A 14559-nucleotide genomic window follows, 5' to 3' on the forward strand; every position below is an offset into this window, starting at 1 on the left:
CTCTAATCTGTAAAATGCTATAGACTCTGTATTAATTTTTTGGTAAATTGTTTTCTATGGATTGAGTAGTATTCTGTCGTCATCACATGTGTTATTACTTATTAGTACTATATATATATAATGTTTATTTGCCAATAATTAGATCTATTATCCGAAAATGATAGTTTGTGACTTTTAAAATTATCAATTTTTAAGAAAAATGTTAAAGAGGTATCCTAAAAGTTAGAAAAACAGATAGTTCCATCGATTCAAAATATCATCATTTCTATCTTTCTAAATTATTATGCAGCTTTTTAAGAAAAGAAATCTTAACATAGATTTTATATAAAATCATTCCTGAAAAAGGAGTATCCAAATACGTGCATAATAAGTATGCAAATGACGTTCAACTTTTTTCTTGGACCCACTAGAAAAAAAGTTGCCTGACTTATACAATGTTGAAATTCAAATATACATATTCCCCTCTACAATATGCTTTTGTCATCCACTTTTTTCTTGAGAGTTTTAATCGTCCCTTGGTTCCTTCGAAGAACCAATTTGTATATGCAATTCAACTTGTACATATTGCGAACAATACCATAGGAAGAACATGCTTCACCATAACATCTTCAAAGGCCCGAGAGAGACCGGTTCAATACGGTTTACAAGTTTGATTAAGCATTGGTAGTATGGACGGTTTAACACAAAAGAAACACATTGAGAAAAGAAAAAAAATTAGAAACGACATGAACAGAACATTAACAAATACAAAACCAGGTCAACCAACAATTTTGGTTTTAGAGTCTCCTCGAGGGTTTTGCTCTGCTCCTCTGTCTTCACCGCCAAGCTTCAGTACGCTCTACCCTCGAACCTACACGGCTCAAGTTGGTTAATGCTTTTGTTCTGCTCACAGGCCACTGAGCCTGAGGAGCCAGAACCATCACTTGCACACTACTTTTTCTCTCTGTTTCTGTCTGACCAAAGTCGCTTACTGGCCCGGTTCTCCTGGCATTGGTCTCAAAGGTTGATTCATCTGATATCTCACTGCTTGGACTCTGGTTTTCTGCATCTTCAACGTAGTCTGATTGCGTCTCTTCACTCTGTTCAGTAGGATCAAAAGCCAAAGACTGTGAAGGGCTTTGGTTACCGCTCTCATCGGAAGGTTCCAAAGGGCAGACGTGAGCTTGCTCTACTACAGAGTCTTGCCTTTCCCTTAGTGTTTTTTCTATCAGCATCTTGAGGAAGTTCATCACTTGAACCGCATACATCAGCGCTGTCAATGGATCATCCATCTACAAGACAAGGGTTTATTTCAATCACTCCGTTTAATACAGACACAGTTAAAGCCATGTTGTTGGGGACTAACCTGAGTCATATTAGGAGCAAAAACCATAGCGATGTTGCGTGAGTTCATCTTGTTAACATGCTCATACTGAACAACGTCAGCCATTAGATTGATGGCCCAATCAAGAAGAGAAGCTTCTGTGGGTGGAAGAAGCCTAACAAGCTCGACATATTCATCTTCTGTTTGGCATTGCATGACTTGTTCAGGGGACAGAACATCAAGAACGCTTGTAGGTAGTTCTCTAAACCATGCCTGAAACAGTAGATTTAGAAAGATTAATGATACATACTTCTTTTGCGTATGGAACTGAGTTTGTTAAATGTTACATACCTTGATAAGCCCTGCCAAACAGTGAACATCGATTCGCTCAGGTATAAATCCTCGGTTTAGTTGCTCCCTAACTGCCTCTTCCTCACTATTCTCAGCAGTGAGTCTAAAAATACCCTCTGCCTGAAAAAGAGAAAAAGTAATGAAGAATTTGATTACATTGAAAGCTTAAGATATTCACTTTGGAGGAAAGAATGTACCTGCAAGCCTCCTTGACCGTATAAGCAGTTTTGCATCAACAAGAGAATGGTTGGGACACAATTGCCTCTTGAATCATATGATAACTGCATCGATTCCGTTGATACCCCAAAGACTGTTGCACTAAAGTGATGAGATAGCAAAAACAAGTAATAGATGAGATACAAAGGGAAATAAAATTATATCTTATCAATAAAACATGTAAACAGTGGATTAACAATGCAACCGTTACATAACTTAACTTCACCCTATAGATATGATAGTCTCTTCCACATAAAAAAAAAAGACAAGTAACTATAAAGCTATGTTGAGATGCATTCAGATGAGTCAGTAGCCAAGGCAGAAACATAGAGATCAAACTAAAAGCTTCTGATAAGACTAAAAACCGCAAGAGACAAGTATGTGCTCTTAAGCACTACTATATGAGAGACTAACTTAACTTGTATGCAACATAGCATTGATGAGAAAGCATTATATATATCCATCTACAGCCACTACTCCACATGACACTAACCAAAAATGCAAGACAAGATTCCATAATCATGATTCTCTAGTTATGAGCCTAACCGTCAAATCCAACAAAAGGGGCTAAAAAAGGTAATCAAAAACCCTAATTTATTGCAAGAATAAAAAAATGAAGAGCAATGTACCTGGCGCTAGGAGCTCTTCTGGGAACCTCAGGCTCGAACTCAACGGGCAAGCCCAAGAAGCCATTGAACCGATCGAAAGTCACGTGCGCCACGTGCCGTACATTGGTGGGCCACCCGATCTCCATGCTGCAGAGCTCCCTTCGATTGCTCTTGCAAGCGACCAGAGATCTCCTGAAAATGGCCACCAGGAGCGCCAGCAGCGAAATCTGCTGACCTTCCCCTCCGTCGTCTTCTTCTTCTTCGTCTCCGTCTTCGTCGACGACGCTCCGTCTCAATTCTTCCAAATCTTGATGTTGTTCGATTGAGGCGCGAAAGTCAACATCTTGGGGGAATCCGGGAACTGGGTTACGTCGGCGATGATGGTCGGAGGTGATGAGGAGAGTGGCATTGGAGCGGGAGGCGGATGGGGAAGGCGAGGAAGACGAAGAGGCGCTTGGTGTTGGAGATGAAGGAAAGTGAAGGACTTCTGTCATGGCGGAGGCTTCACAGATTCACGCAATCGAGAACGAGAGAAAGGAATCAACTTTTTGGGATCAAATCATGCAAAGTTAAAGAGAAAAGCTTTCAAGGTTACAGAGAGAGAGAGAGAGAGGTGAGGAGGATGGAGGGATTGGATTTGGTGGGAAACATTAACTGTGCAATCAATGTTTATTGGAACCCTAATAATCTGTTTGATTTATTAACCTTTGTTCGATTAATAATCTGTCGCCATATTATTGGCTCTATGACTCATAATAAGTTAATAACGCTGAAAAAATATATTATAGGAATGGAAAATAGGAGACAATAAAAGTTGAAAACTTTTGGTGAAGTTTTTTTTTTTTTTTTTTGACGCTGTCATTAACCACAATAATTATTAGACTAACCTAATGTTTTCAAACCGGATGCATACAGTTAATCAACATTTTCCGGATCATCAGATTATTGGATCAATTTCGAATGACGTAGATTAATATATAATTAACTTTGTTATATATTAATATATTAGTTATTGGAAAATATAAGAGATATTTATGTTAAAAATTTAGAAAAATACTTAGCACTAGTTTTCATTATTTTTCTTATTTCATATACAAAAATATCAAAAATTAAATTAGACTATTTAAATTCTTTGTAATAAGTTTTAGAGTTATGACATATAATAGAATATACTCTATTTGTTTCATTTTACTTGTCGTCTTGGGTTCGTACACACAGATTAAAAAAAAAATTAATTTTGTATATTTTCGAAACAAAACATCATTATCTATACGCCTAACTATATTTCAACCAATAAAAAATAAACAAAAAAATCTTATTAATAAATTTTACATTGAAACAATAAAACGACACTTATTTTGAAACATAAATTTTTCTCTACAACGACAAGTAATCTGAAACAGAAGGAGTATCAAGACTTAAAATAGTTAACATTTAAATGTCTAATTTGAATAATAAAATTAAACTTTAAATTCAAAATAAACCAAAATTAAAATTTCAAATTGTAATAGAGATAACAAAAATAAATCAATACTAAATCTTATCACTAGTTTTGGTTATTTCGATTTCTGTTCACTTTATTTTTCAGATGGTTTAGTAAAATCTTCACCAAAATCAAAAATCACAAATAAAATAGTTAATTTTATATCATATATGATAAAAATAAGAAAGTTTAATTAAGATTTTAAAGTTACAATCAATATTTTCTAGATTTGTCACTTTATTACTTTTGGGATATTCTTCACCAACAACATTTTTTACTCATTATAAAAGTTTGACATGTTTTTCTTCTTCAACAGTCCAAACTTTGTTTTTATCAATATATTCATAATCCACATGATTATATGATCTTTTTATTTGATGTCAAAATGATCTTTTATTTTTGAAAACTAAAAACCTAATTTCTTAACTAAAATACAAAACATATTTTAATACAAAACATATTTTAATAATGTAACTAAAAAATTTAAGAAAAAATAAGTAAAAGCTACATACTGGTTCAACCAGTGAATCAACCGATAGACGGATTCTAGATTTTAATGATTTTTATGAGTTTTATCGGATTTTTAAATAATAAGTTTTTTTATAAAAAAATCCAAACTAGATTACAAGTTACCGAATTTATCATCGATCCCGGATAACTAGACATCAATATACTCTCTTTGTTTCATATTAGATCATGTTTTATCCTTATAGAAAATATTACGAAAATTATTTTTATCAAAATTAATTAAATGTAATATAAAACTAATTTATTTAATTATAAATAGATATAATAAAAATACAATTGATTACACATTTTTCGATTAAGTTAAAATTATCTATATTTGTGCAAATATCATCTATTATGAAATAAAAAAACTCTAAAACTTCATCTATATTGAAACGGAGATAGTTTTATTTTTCTCTTTAAACAATTAATATTCCTTTTTCATTTTTATTAATCACCTCTTTAGTTATTTTATTCATTATAATATTGGGTTTTGATGATTACTAATCGAAGTGATAATTTCATAAGAAGTTTAGTGCATTTGGTAAAAAACCTATATAATCAGCGAAGCATTGTACCGTCTGCGGCAGCTTACCAATCATAATCATCATTTTCTGATGAATAAATAATTGACTACGTTTCATTTAACTTGTTCAGTAATCTGGATTAAGATTTTGGATCTCACCTGTCATGAGATATAAAACTACTGGAAGTTGATATGTAACTTTATAAGTCGGATGTAGCAAGTGAAAGAGGTTTTGATACCAAAATAAATAATAGATACAAGAAAATGTGAATATCACCAAATTTTAGAAAACAAAAATGTGAATATCAGTGCACGCTCACTGTCATTTTCAAAATCCGATAACTAGTACAAATTTTCGGAGACTAGTTTACTTTATATACTAGTAATATTTATTTACCGATTTTTAAAACAACAAATCTCGATAATGTTTTTAATTCTGTCACTATAAATGTGGATTTCGTTTGGGGAAAATCTGGTTTGTTTAAGAGATTTTTGCACGTCTTTCTAAAACTGAGACCATGACGTGCGTACTGCGTAGATAACTAGTAGAATCCACGTATACACAAAATCTACCATCCAAATGTTTGATCATACGTTTTATGTTGCACCTGGAAGAAAGAATATACGTTGAAGTTTGCAAAGTTGCAAAGAAGAGTTTGATAAAAAAAAAAAAGTTGCAAAGAAGAGAACAAGTATGTTAATTGTATTTAATTTTTTTTAACAAATAAAGTTGTTTTATAGGTCATAAACCCGAGTTTTGCATAGTATTGCTTTATTTTTCTCATGTTATACATGCTCTTTTTTTTTTCCTTTTTTGAATACAACATGTATGTTAAACTAAATTTTCTAATCTGCAAGAATAATTTGGCAATAAACTTTACACCAGAAAACAAAGAAAAATGACATGCGAGTTCGGTTGAAGATGCATACTTGAGAATTACATTTGATTTTGAGACCAAGTTATCACAATTTTTTTAACAAGCAAGATTCTCTCTGTGGTTTAGTTAGAAAATATTTAGGTTATACTTATACATATATATTTCTGACATTTCTTATGAAACTTTTTTTTTCTGTCAAGCTCCCCTCATCAACTTACCATGATGTTTGTCGGAGCTAAATTCCGCAATTAGAAATTTAATACGATTAGAGTAAGGTTCTACGGAAACGGTGGAAAAGGTATTGAATAGATTTCTGAGACAGTTTACACGAATGAACTGGACTGATATATTAATGATGATGAATCTGTAACACACAAACAACAAAGCACAAGAGAATACAAAAGAGATAGACTATTCCAGATCTCAAGCGAGTAAGTCCAAAATAGCGTTTTTGTATAAATGATCTTGGCTTTGCCTTTATACTGATCAACTTGCTCCAACTACTCGCGTATATAAGACATATGTTATGTGCATAACTCTGAAAGTCTCGGCATGTTGTTTAACCGATTGACCCTGAGGTGACTGGGTCTCTGGTTGTAATCCGCATGACTCAGAGCTCAATACCTCGAGCTGCGGAAAGGAATTATGTTTATAGATCATAAACCCGTGTTATGCATATGATTGCTTTATTTTTCTCATGTGATACATGTATGTTAAATCAAATTTTCTAATCTGCAAATTTGGCAATAAACTTTAGACCAAAAAACAAAGAAAAATGACATGTGAATTGGTTTGAAGATGCATACTTGAGAATTGAATTTGATTATTAGGGAAAGTTATCACAATTTTTTATCAAGGAAGATTCTCTCTGTGGTTTAGTTAGAAAATCATTATCATATGATCGGTATGAGAGAAAGTCAAATATTATTTCAACAAAAGCACGTTGGAGAATCGTGCTTGCCTCACATTTTGCATTAAACTTGAACACTATAAAATGTAATATTTTTGTACATTTCCCACACTACGAATTTTTATAGCAAAAAAAAAGAAAGAAAAATGGCCGTCAAGATCTCGACCATATCAACATTGATCGTCTTTCTTGCTCTGCTTAGCTTAGGCCATTTTAGTCATGGCGAACTTCGACTCGGATTCTACAATGAAACTTGCCCAAACGTGGAGCAGATCGTTTTTGGAGTTGTTGAAAAGGCATTCAGCACGAACTCAAGGCTTGCACCCCTGATGATCCGCCTTTATTTTCACGATTGTTTTAGCAACGTAAGCTAACCAATTCTTCTTGTATTATAAAATGTTCTAAAGAGTCTTGAACGAAGCCAATGATTAATGTATTAAAATAAAATGCATGTAGGGATGTGATGCGTCGCTTCTTCTAGATGGTACTACCAGCGAGAAAAAGGCGGGGCCAAATCTAAGTGTAGATGGGTGTGCTCTGATAGATACCGTGAAAGATGCGCTCGAAGGAAACTGTACCGGGGTGGTTTCTTGTGCTGACACCATAGCTCTTGTTACTAGAGATCTTGTGAATCTTGTAATTAAACACACTCAACTTCTTTCTCATATCTACTTCCTCTATTTTATATGTCATGTTTTTTTTTGTCTAATCGATTGCGAAAAGATAATTTACATTTTGGTTTGAAGGCAAGCGGAGGAAAAGCAAGATATGAGATACCAACGGGACGATTTGATGGTAGAGAGTCTCTGGCTTCAACAGTAGATTTGCCTGGTCCTCAAATGAGTGTCTCGGACACCTTTAAGATGTTTGAAAAAAGAAAACTTAGCCTTACCGATATGGTTCTACTTCTTGGTATGAATTACATTCCGTAACACATTAAGTTTTGTTCTTTTGATTAATGACATTTAAATGCTTTTTCGTAGGTGGACATACAATTGGAGTAACGCATTGTTCATTCATTATGGACCGGCTATACAATTTTAAGAATTCACAAAAACCTGATCCAGCTATGGATCCCAATTTGGTCAAAGAATTACGACTTAAATGTCCTAAAAAATCAGGACAAAATGGAGCCATCAATCTGGATCAAAATGTTCCGAGTTCGGATATTGTCGATGCATCTTACTACAAGCAGATAGAATCTCGCCGAGGAATACTTCAAATCGATGACCAACTCGCCACCGATGAAATGACGAAACAGATAGTGAAGGATTTAGCCGTCAGTAACGATTTCTTGGTTAGGTTTGGTCAGGCGATGGTGAAATTGGGATCATTTGGAGTTAAAGACAAGGACACTGGTGAGATCAGAACATCGTGTCGTTCCTGCAAGAATCTGTTTTGCACGGCATAAATCTTCTTCCGTTTTTATTATGTTTGACACTTTCGGTTTTCATTTTGTCATGCATGTTTTTTTTTTTGGCAGGACTTGGGTTCACCCCCTGTGGTAAACCTTTAAATTCACCACTTGATTTATGACCAATCAAATTGACATGTGGATAATTAAATAAAAAGTATTAAATATATTTAAAAATAGCTAAAAATAATAATATCAATTCTAAACCCTAAATTTTAATTTCTAAACCCTAAACATTAATTCTTAAATCCTATTCCTATACCCTAAACTCAAATCTTAAACCCTAAACCCAATTCCTAAACCCTAAACCCAAATCTTAGACTTTAAAGCCAAACCGTAAACCTTATATCTAAACCCTATATCCAAATGCTAGACCCTAAACCCAAACCATATACTCTAAAACCAAATTCTAAACCCTAAACCCAAATTGTAAACCCCAAAGAATTACTACGTAATTTTGTCTAGTTTATTGATAGCACCCCGAAGTAGGTATGGTTTGGTTTTAGGATTTAGGATTTGGGTTTAGAATATACGGTTTGGGTTTAGGGTATATAATTTAGATTTAGGGTTCACGGTTTGGATTTAGGGTTTAGAATTTGAGTTTAGAGTATACGGTTTGGATTTAGGATCTAGCATTTGAATATAGGATTTGAGTTTAGGGTCTAGGATTTGGGTTTAGCGTATACAATTTGAGTTTAGGATCTAGGATTTGGGTTTAGGGTTTAGGATTTGAGTTTAGAGTATAGGGTTTGGATTTATGAATTAATGTTTAGGGTTTAGAAATTAAGATTTCGGATTTAGAATTGACATTTTTCTTTTTTAACTATTTTTAAATATATTTAATATTTTTTATTTAATTATCCACATATCATTTTGATTGATTTAAATCAAGTGGTGAATTTAAAGATTCACCACAGGGGGTGAACCCAAGTCCTGTCTTTTTTTTTATTACATGTGCAATTTTTTGTGTATTGTTATTTCTTGAGAGTTATCTAAAGGAATAATATAACCATGAATACAAATAATCTCGGAAACTAGGAGTAAGACCAATCTTCGTTTTGTTTGCTTCTCTATTGTTGTCTTCTCTTCAAGTATCCTGAAGTTATCTCTATTTATCGACTCACATGAGTAGCAAATATAATGGCTAAATCAAGAAGAGTCAGTAAGCCTAATTTATTGATGATCGATTCTTTTAGAGTGGTGTTATTCTTGGTCTTGGGCATTAGTACACTTCTACACTTCGCATTAATAGTTTGGTAGGAATTGATATTTTGATATATGAGTAATGTTTAAGTACTTGTTGGTTGTTGCTGTTGTTTTTTTAACAAGGGCTTTCTGTCAAAATTGCAAAGAAATGTTACAAGGTTATGACTTTTGATCGTAGAGAGATCAAGGAAATAATTCGAGTGAGATGCGAGATAAGTATACAGATGGCTTGATTCGTAGGATATCAAATCCTAAAATATAAGGAAGCAACCAGGAAACAATGACTCACTAAATAAAATCTCAAGTTGTTGGTTGATTTTAAAGTTGTTGTAAATGAGAAACATGTGCAGTTTACATGATCATGCGGAACAAAATCTGAAGATACAAAGTTTCCGCAATAGCAGGAATCATTTGAATCACTTCCGAGGAAGCAAATATAGAGAGGCCAGCTTAATTAGAATGGCTAGGTCCAGAGTTCTGTGACAAAAAAAAAGGCTAGGTCCAGAGTTCTTTCTAATGCTGAAACCAAATTGAGTATATCACTCCTTGATTCCTTCCATATTAATACGAGGTTTAACAAAAAGAAAGCATTTAAGAAAAAGAACGACAAACATATACAGTAATACAGAAATAACAAAGAAAACATTAAACAATTTATTTATGATTGAGCAAACATATACATAACGCATGTATTCAGTATTTACCTATTTCAGTTTATAACAAATACAAATTGACTCAATTTTGATAGACAAGTGGAACAAATTTATCAGATATAAATGATGCAACGACCACTGACACTATTACTGTTGAGCAAACCTTCACGGCTCATTAAAACGACAGTAGGAGAAATGTGATTCCCCACTAGCTAGGCTTTCCATTTTTAGTAACATTTTAAACCCTAGCGAGTGATGATGGTTTAAATGTAGCTAATACTGCATAAATATAGTTGGTATGATTAATACAGTTTATGCTACTAAATTTATGCAGCTTAATGGTTGACCAAGATAAACTTTTAATTATATATAATATGAATTAACCAGCAGTAGTTTGAATTAATATGGTATAAATATGTTCAAAAAAATTCTCGAAAACATACTAACAATCTGTTATGATATATCATGTAAAGGGTTAAACCCAGATCTATTAAAGACAAATACCTAATCTCCGGGTGGGAGATACAATCCACGGATAGACCTTCTACCGGGTAGTTAAATGGGCCGAAATGCAGTAGCTTATATCCGTGTTAGGTGACCAGAAAAATATGATTTAGTTTCGCATGGCAGATGAATCGAACTTAAAATGTAGTGACATCCTGATACGTCCTGAGATTGGACAGGATCACTCAAACGGACTTATGGATATGAACTCGCCAAAAGGGAGAACTGATGGGATGAATGGTGACACAAAGGGTTGCGGAAGGCCCAATGATAGTACCAGAGGTGAACTCCGAAGAGAACTGATGGATTAAACGGTGACACAAAGGGTTGCGGAATGACCCAATGATACTACCAGAGGTGCTTAATTGTCGCCTGATATGACTCACAGGTCCGACAAGGAAGCAAACTCGATCTGTTGCCGGATGTGACGCACCGGTCCAACGAGAAAGAGAGAGTTACTTGGAGCTAACCACACCAAAAACAAGAAAAATGAGATACCCTCTCAAGGTTCCAAAAATAACCACTCAAAACTTATTTTATTTCATTGATCAAATGACCTTTATATAATAGGCAAGGCATACAAAAGGTTTAGTCAAAACCTAGAAACTTGTAAGCTAATAAATATTAAAACTTGACCAAAAACAAAGACCAAAGACCAAAGACCAAAGACCAAGACTTTTGACCGAAAATGGGAATTTGTGGTCGCAAAACTCTTCGGTTGATCTCGTCTTTTTGCATGGTCGACGGGCTCTGGATTGCCGTCAGATTGATATATTATTTGACCATACCTTCTCGTTTTTTGTTGGGCCTTTCTTTCTTTGGGCTGAATCATGTTCATAAACATATTTTCATAAATCGTCAAGCCTATCTCGTTTAAAACTCAAGCCCAAAAGCCAAACTTTCTTGATTTGTTTCTGCTGCTGATTCAGGGCACATCATTCCCTCATTCTTTAAAAAGATTTGTCCTCAAATCTGTCTTTCTTTAGCTTCAGATAGAATGATCTCTTGGCTTTTCGTAGAACTCTTTTTCTTTTTTTTTAGAAAAGAAGATGAAAGGTAGAAGATGGAGAAAAAAATGAACAGACAAGTACCGGTTGAATGGCTCTGATACCACTTGATACGTCCTGAGATTGGACAGGATCACTCAAACGGACTTAGGGATATGAACTCGCCAAAAGGGAGAACTGATGGGATGAATGGTGACACAAAGGGTTGCGGAAGGCCCAATGATACTACCAGAGGTGAACTCCGAAGAGAACTGATGGATTGAACGGTGACACAAAGGGTTGCGGAATGACCCAATGATACTACCAGAGGTGCTTAATTGTCGCCTGATATGACTCACAGGTCCGACAAGGAAGCAAACTCGATCTGTTGCCGGATGTGACGCACCGGTCCAACGAGAAAGAGAGAGTTACTTGGAGCTAACCACACCAAGAACAAGAAAAGTGAGATACCCTCTCAAGGTTCCAAAAATAACCACTCAAAACTTATTTTATTTCATTGATCAAATGACCTTTATATAATAGGTAAGGCATACAAAAGGTTTAGTCAAAACCTAGAAACTTGTAAGCTAATAAATATTAAAACTTGACCAAAGAACAAAGACCAAAGACCAAAGACCAAGACTTTTGACCGAAAATGAGAATTTGTGGTCGCAAAACTCTTCGGTTGATTTCGTCTTTTTGCATGGTCGACGGGCTCTGGATTACCGTCAGATTGATATATTATTTGACCATACCTTCTCGTTTTTTATTGGGCCTTTCTTTCTTTGGGCTGAAGCATGTTCATAAACATATTTTCATAAATCGTCAAGCCTATCTCGTTTAAAACTCAAGCCCAAAAGCCAAACTTTCTTGATTTGTTTCTGCTGTTGATTTAGGGCACATCACATCCTAAACCCTTCTATTTACCACTTGACCACAAGCTCCCGGTCATGATATATCATGTATCTTTCGCAGTTTTATAGCCGACTGACGTTCTCCATAAACAAACAAAACGTATCAACAAAAGAAAAGAATCAGTCACTCATCAGAGATGTGAAAGATCAACTAATCGTAGAAGAACACTCAGAGAGTTATCCTCTTCGTATGAATCAAAAATTCTAAACAAAAGTTCCAATCCAGTTTTTATCTAAGACTCGATCCAATCTAGAAAAATATATGTATATACGACTAATGTGTTCCTTTATTTGTATTTAGTTTAGTAGTTTGGTACCACCTAAGATCCCACATGAGAGATAAAAAATCTTAACCAACGCCTGAATAATATAAATCACATCCACTAGACTATTATTTCAAAAGAAACTGATATACACGAAGAAGAAACTGTGTTCATTAGCACAGACCAAATGGTGATGTATATTAATAATCTCTACTTACAGGGTCTCTATTTGACTCAGCTAGTAGACATGCGGCGTTCGTACGCATATAATAAATCATTTGAACCAAGAATGGTTGGTTGAATATAAGTTACGGCAAAAGTAAAGGCAGATGAATTAAAGAGCCGTTAATGTAGAAGAAATGCAAAAGTACGATCGCTGTAAGGGCAAAGCCAACCACCAAAGATCAACGCATTATGGTCTCTTTAATTACAATTTACTCATTTATTCTATATAAAAGCTTCCATACGTTCTCCATATATATGTCACACAGACAATAAGTCTAAAGCCATCAAATCCATAAACTCTTGTTTTAAATTTGAAGTTCATCAATGGCAAATCAAGCAGCTGTTGCAGCATTCTTCCTTTTCGTTTTGGCTGTCTTCTCCAACTTCGAGCTCTCAGCTTCAACCCTTGTCATTGGCAAGGTCTCTTGCCTTGACTGCCACAGCGATTTCGACTTCTCAGGTCTACTCTTTTTACTAGTTAACCACTTGGATTTCAATGCATCTTATTTCATATTTTTTGTAGAGTTTTGCTTAAACGTTTTAGAAGGGTGAGTTAAATATTGTATAAGTTTCTTGGCACGTTTTTTATAAATTCATATTTTCAGCTTAGTTTTTTTGTTTCTACCATAGAAAATGTAGTTTATATATGAGTAATTTATTTTTCAGGCGTTAAGTTTCTCCTTAAGTGCGACGGAGAGAAGAAACCAATAACCGCAATGGCAGCTTCTGACGGAACTTTCCGGTCAGTGCTTCCAACTACTGACAAAAAACACTCCATGAACTGTCTTGCAAAGATCTTGGGAGGTCCTGAACAACTTTATGCTCACAAACACAACATGGTCTCTGAACTAGTTAAGTCCAAACACGACACCAAGGTTCTTATTACCTCAAACCCACTTTCCTTCTCTCTTTCATGCCCCAAACCAACGGGAGATAATGTCGGAAATATGATCGGAGATTCGAAGACTGTTAACTTTCCGGGGACAGGAGGTTTTGGATTCCCACCTGCTAGCTTCTTTCCTTTCTTACCAATCATTGGCATCCCATGATTTAATTAAATGTGATTGATAAGACTTGAAAACGTATTTATTCATATATTTAAATTTGTTGTTATGTGAATCTAAGAGAGCCAAGACAATAATACGGCAAGTTATAAAGTTTTTTGTTTTGTTTTGTGAGATATTAACTAAGATAAGTTTATGTGATAAAAAATGTTGTTTATTGGCTTCTTGAAATTTTAGTCCGTTGCTTTGTATCAATTTATTGGCTTCTTGAAATTTTAGTCCGTTGCTTTGTATCAAGTTTGTGATAATAATAAGATTGGATTAGTCCAACAAAGTTGTAATTACGACTGAAATGTCATCTTTGTATGTAATTTAACGTAGGCTTAATCTACAAATTTGCAACAAACACAGAATAAGAGATCAAGCTGATGTTTTTTGATGAAAAACAAAAATGATATACCAAAGTAAAATAAAATTTAATATGGTCGCAACCTAGTCAATGAATCGAGGTAATAATCATGTTTGGTTGATATTGAAGAATGTCATGACAAGAAGACCGTTTAATTTGTCACATTCACCCAAGACTAACCTTTAAATGATGTGTCGTC

The 14559-nt window shown here is 34.4% G+C and overlaps 3 protein-coding genes across 3 annotated transcripts; 2 read left to right on the plus strand and 1 right to left on the minus strand.

The window, feature by feature from the left end:
- Positions 1 to 579: 579 nt before the first annotated feature.
- Positions 580 to 3175, minus strand: LOC108819632 (rho GTPase-activating protein 1). The gene is made up of 5 exons (XM_018592689.2): positions 2500 to 3175; positions 1852 to 1972; positions 1655 to 1774; positions 1346 to 1576; positions 580 to 1271 (listed from the first exon to the last, which is right to left on the minus strand). Exons 1-5 carry the CDS (start codon positions 2970 to 2972, stop codon positions 816 to 818), a joined length of 1401 nt encoding a protein of 466 aa, XP_018448191.1. The 5' UTR covers positions 2973 to 3175; the 3' UTR covers positions 580 to 815.
- A 3741-nt stretch (positions 3176 to 6916) lies between these two features.
- On the plus strand, positions 6917 to 8193 carry LOC108837033 (peroxidase 60). Its single transcript, XM_018610112.2, has 4 exons — positions 6917 to 7147; positions 7239 to 7418; positions 7529 to 7694; positions 7766 to 8193. The coding sequence occupies exons 1-4, from the start codon at positions 6929 to 6931 to the stop codon at positions 8191 to 8193; spliced, it is 993 nt and encodes a 330-aa protein (XP_018465614.2). The 5' UTR covers positions 6917 to 6928.
- Positions 8194 to 13190: 4997 nt separating this feature from the next.
- Positions 13191 to 14248, plus strand: LOC108840134 (uncharacterized). Its single transcript, XM_018612960.2, has 2 exons — positions 13191 to 13407; positions 13614 to 14248. Exons 1-2 carry the CDS (start codon positions 13272 to 13274, stop codon positions 13994 to 13996), a joined length of 519 nt encoding a protein of 172 aa, XP_018468462.2. The 5' UTR covers positions 13191 to 13271; the 3' UTR covers positions 13997 to 14248.
- Positions 14249 to 14559: the final 311 nt, after the last annotated feature.

The sequence above is a fragment of the Raphanus sativus genome, chromosome 2 (assembly GCF_000801105.2).
Source record: "Raphanus sativus cultivar WK10039 chromosome 2, ASM80110v3, whole genome shotgun sequence".
NCBI classification, from domain to species: Eukaryota; Viridiplantae; Streptophyta; class Magnoliopsida; order Brassicales; family Brassicaceae; genus Raphanus; species Raphanus sativus.

Bases quoted from the DNA above. Each gene is read 5' to 3' on its own strand.
- LOC108819632 (XM_018592689.2), bottom strand. From the start codon at position 2,972: ATGACAGAAGTCCTTCACTTTCCTTCATCTCCAACACCAAGCGCCTCT. The intron at 1,775-1,851 runs GTACATTCTTTC...TCTCTTTTTCAG, and splicing joins ACGGTCAAGGAGGCTTGCAG to GCAGAGGGTATTTTTAGACT. The intron at 1,577-1,654 runs GTATGTAACATT...CTACTGTTTCAG, and splicing joins GTTTGGCAGGGCTTATCAAG to GCATGGTTTAGAGAACTACC.
- LOC108840134 (XM_018612960.2), top strand. From the start codon at position 13,272: ATGGCAAATCAAGCAGCTGTTGCAGCATTCTTCCTTTTCGTTTTGGCT. The intron at 13,408-13,613 runs GTCTACTCTTTT...TTTATTTTTCAG, and splicing joins CAGCGATTTCGACTTCTCAG to GCGTTAAGTTTCTCCTTAAG.
- LOC108837033 (XM_018610112.2), top strand. From the start codon at position 6,929: ATGGCCGTCAAGATCTCGACCATATCAACATTGATCGTCTTTCTTGCT. The intron at 7,419-7,528 runs GTAATTAAACAC...TTTGGTTTGAAG, and splicing joins CTAGAGATCTTGTGAATCTT to GCAAGCGGAGGAAAAGCAAG. The intron at 7,695-7,765 runs GTATGAATTACA...GCTTTTTCGTAG, and splicing joins CGATATGGTTCTACTTCTTG to GTGGACATACAATTGGAGTA.